At 35.3% G+C, this 4,178-nt stretch overlaps 1 protein-coding gene across 1 annotated transcript in view; it reads right to left on the reverse strand.

Moving 5' to 3' along the window:
• VWDE (von Willebrand factor D and EGF domains) overlaps positions 1-4,178 on the reverse strand; it is a gene marked incomplete at its 3' end in the record, with an annotated part of 83,078 nt that overhangs the window by 12,383 nt on the left and 66,517 nt on the right. The window contains exons 25-26 of the mRNA XM_019633713.1: positions 247-342; positions 47-142 (exon numbers count right to left, since the gene is read on the reverse strand). Coding sequence (XP_019489258.1) covers positions 47-142; positions 247-342 — 192 coding nt within the window. The remainder of the gene's footprint in view (positions 1-46; positions 143-246; positions 343-4,178) is intronic.

Here is a 4,178-nt window from a genome sequence, read left to right on the forward strand (position 1 = left end):
CTCAAGATAATGTAGGCTTTGGCTTCTTAAAGAGTATTCCTCTTACGTGTGTTGCATTGTTTCCCTCTCCAACCAGAAGGACAAGAGCAAACGTTTGGCCCAACACATTTTCCTCCATTCATGCACATGGGATCACAGATACCTTAAGGTAAAAGGATGAAATATCAGCCCTTCAATGGCAATAATTTTGCTATTTAATGTGCTTGCTTTACTTGTGGTTGGCAAATACATATAGTGTTGTCTTACTTTTTTGGCATCTCCTACCGGTGTATCCTTCACGACAGGCGCACATGTTATTTCTTATGCAGTGACCACCATTCTTACAGGGAGGGTGACAGAGAGCTGAAAGAATACATGGCAGCAATCTGTGAACATTACACATTCAGTTACTATATATTACATATTGCATCGTCTGCTTGTTATCTACGGGGGCACAAGGCAGAGGGATATGCTATTAAAATAAAAGATCACAACTGCAAGTCATTGAAACCATCCTTTCTAAATCATAAAATACAATGCTTACAGCTATAAGCTGCTAGTGGGTTAGCACAATTTGAAATATATTGGCGAAGTGTTCGTAACAAATGGAGTCTTGGCCATTAGAGTACATTTATTATGAACTTTATCTTATGTTTCACCATACTTTAAAGTAAAGAGTGTAATGATCTGGCCAAAACCAATACAGAAAGTCAACACCTAGCTCAGAATAAGAATTTATCTATTCCTGTGAAAATTAGAAAAATCAGAACTATCTGTCACATAATACTTAGAAAGCATTTTTAACATTTAAATACCTACTGAGGGCATAAATGCAGAGCTTCATATGTGACATTTCTGTGATTGCTTTGTAAAAATCTTTTTAACAATAAATATTTTCCTTTGTTAGAAAGAAATATTTATTGACTAATATTGAGTACACTATAGTATCTGCTATATATTAATATATAGAGGATGCCAAAAATGTATACACATTTTAAGAAAAACAACTATTAAAATTATAATACTCAATATATACTGATAACAAAAGATGAATACAAGTCATGTTCGACTTCTGCAATTACAAGAGGTGCTCAAAGTGGTTACCATCAGTGTCCAGACACTTCTGATTATGGCGAACTACTGCTTGGGCAACGTTGACCAAAGTGTCCACTTGTATACATTTTCTTTTGGAACCCCATATATGATTTTGTTACATGAAGTATAGAAGCTAGCATTTATCATCTTTTATGGGAGGATTATTATTGTTTCCTGTTTCTCCCAGATATGACAATTAAATGCAGTTACTTTAAAACTAATAATACATAGGCAAATATTAAATTTGATTTTCCTGAAATGATAAATAAATGGATTAATTTGTGTTTTAAAAGTGAATGCAAATTAACTAGTTTTGGTAATAGGGACATTGTAGACGGACTACCATTTTAATAAAATACACCTTTAATATTTATTAAAACTGCTTTCTTTGTTTGCAAACACTGTAAGAAAAATTCAACTGATTTCAAATGGATTTATAAATGAAAACAATGTAGCACTTTATGTAAAAAAGCAATATAACTGAATGATTTGGGCATATGGATAATTTCCACTCCTTTAGACTGAGCCTTTCCTGGTTAATGCTTGAGTCTACTCTCTCTGGCATTTTTATTGCTATTTTTTATTATGGAGAAATGTGCTTACATTTTCTCCTTCTTAATCTTTATACAATTTAAGATTGTTTCTATTTATTAAGAAAAATATATTATTTCCATTACAAAAACACCATAGTTAATACCTATGGTTAGAAATTTAAAACTAAAATTAAATAAAAGGAATAGGAAACCTATTTATGATGGGTAACCCTGGTATATTCAGTATTCATCCACTCCACAAAAGTTGAGTACAGAGATAAATACTACATTTATACAAAAAAAAGTACATGTAATACAATATAGAAAAAATGCATAAAGCTTAGACCTAGTCATGCCCACCCCTAACCCCATTTTAGGAAAAAGAGGTTTAGGAGAAAAATCTACCTTCACATATATATTTAAGAAATTCTCTAGGCTTCAGATGAATCTTTCATCAAACTCCAAACTGAGCCAAGTAATCAGACTTCACCTTCCGTGTAGAATGGGCTCATGGCATTTAAGGGATGAAGGAAGTTGGAAGATGGATTTAATCATCTTTCCACCCATACACTTAAGCCTTGTTTATTAATAATGTAGTTTAACTCTTTCGTGATGTTTCTAGCTCAGTTTCTAAGTTCCTCTTTTGAAATTTTATAGAACACACAATATATGATCCTCATAATTTACTTTTGACTATAGTGTGCCTGATTATATTTAATGGCTTTCATTGTATGTACCACCTTCCCTCCCCACCATTTGGGTTCACATCAGGTTCAAGAGGGGATGGGATCTAATAAAAATAAAGATCACATTTTTATTTCTTTTGTATATTCTGTAGCACTTTTTTTTTTTAAAGATTTTATTGGGGAATTGAGAGAGGGAACAGACAAGTTGCTGTCCTTTTGTTCTTCAATCTAGTTGTGGAGGACATCACTTCACTGGCCCATGTTGGTTTTATCATTGTGCTCTTCCTAGGTGAGGCAGTTGCTTGCCGGCCATTGGACGGCCACTCACAGTGACTCTTGGCAGCTCACACCGGCTGCCTGCCAGCTGCTCATGGTAGCTTATGGCAGCCCACTGCAGCACGGGCTGCAGCCTACGCTGTTGCTGGTGACTCACAGCAGCCCAGCTCCAGGTGGAGCCATTTTTCACCATCTTAGCTGTAGAGGGTGCAGCATCACAGGCCCACATGTGGGATCCGAACTGGGGCCCTGCTGCTCAGAGTTGGTGTCCCAAGCCAACTCTTACCCAACGCGCCACTCTGCCGGCCCTGTAGCATGTCTTATGACAATAATATTATTACTTAATGGTAGCTAGCCATGTGCTAATTTCCTGTGCAGGTGGTCACCTGTGTGTCTCACTTGTACTTGATAGCAACTGTCTGGTGTCTGGTTCAAACTTGAAAACTAAGATTTCTGAGGCCTGTAAACTTTAAGTAAATTTCCAAAATCTATGCCAGCTATGAAGTTGTAGAGATTAGCTAATGTCAAAACCTGCTAACATGACGTGTTCAGCAGATAAGTTTTAGTTCTATGTGATAATTTAAAGATTTCCTTCTTTTCCCAGTTATACAGTTGGCATATAAATTTTAAAGGAAAACTTTTCTTACTATATCTTACATCTACTGGAAGTAATATGAGAGATGTAAGCTTTTCATTCCCCTTTTCACATTCTCCACTCAACACTATGCCCATAACTCATAAAAATGTGTTTCAATATAATCTCTTAGTTTTCAAGATTTGCCTTGACTTTGTCTTTACTTCCTTCCGTTTTGCAAGCTGGTTCCTTAAAGGAAATCTGAATTAGAGGAACTCATTCCGTAAGCTCACATATCTAGTATTATAGTGATTTCTTTTTTCTGCCTCAACTAAAACTTAAGACTCCTAGCCCACCTCCCAAAAAAAAAAATGGGATCAAATCGAAGTATAATGTGGCAAGGAGAGGATAGCTCATAGGAATTAAATGATGACATGTTCTGACATGCTTTTACTAAAAAAATCTACCTTACATTTTGCATAAACTAAAAAATATGAAGATGCAGAAAATACATTTTAAATTCCATTTACCGACATTAATTCATGCCTACACTGACAGCCTCAGGATGTGCCCATTATTTTGAAAATCCTGTAGCATTAACTATATGAGGGAAAGTGTTAAAATAACAGGCCATGAAGGGAAAAAATGATGTATCTTTATGTTCCCATACCACTTGGCCTAGTGTTGTGCACAGCTGGCTCTTCATAAATGTTTAATGAAACTAAAGTGAAGAGAGATCATGAGATAATAATGGACATTAGGTTGACCACAAATCAAACATTTTTTGCTGTGAAGGTAGCAAATATGACACCATTTCATTATAATAGACTGCAAGGGAACCTTGCTTATTTGTTTCATACCTTGGTCCCACAAAACTGCACAAACTGCCAACGTTGTAAGCCTATATGTTTAATAAATGTAACCATTTTTCATAATAACTCTGATATGCTTTTATGAACTGACCATTCAGCGGCTAAACCTGCAACATCACAAGAAAGAGAAAAAAAAACAAATAACATCTTCTCCTTGTAACTT

Source organism: Hipposideros armiger, unplaced genomic scaffold (genome assembly GCF_001890085.2).
Source record: "Hipposideros armiger isolate ML-2016 unplaced genomic scaffold, ASM189008v1 scaffold_1378, whole genome shotgun sequence".
NCBI lineage: Eukaryota > Metazoa > Chordata > Mammalia > Chiroptera > Hipposideridae > Hipposideros > Hipposideros armiger.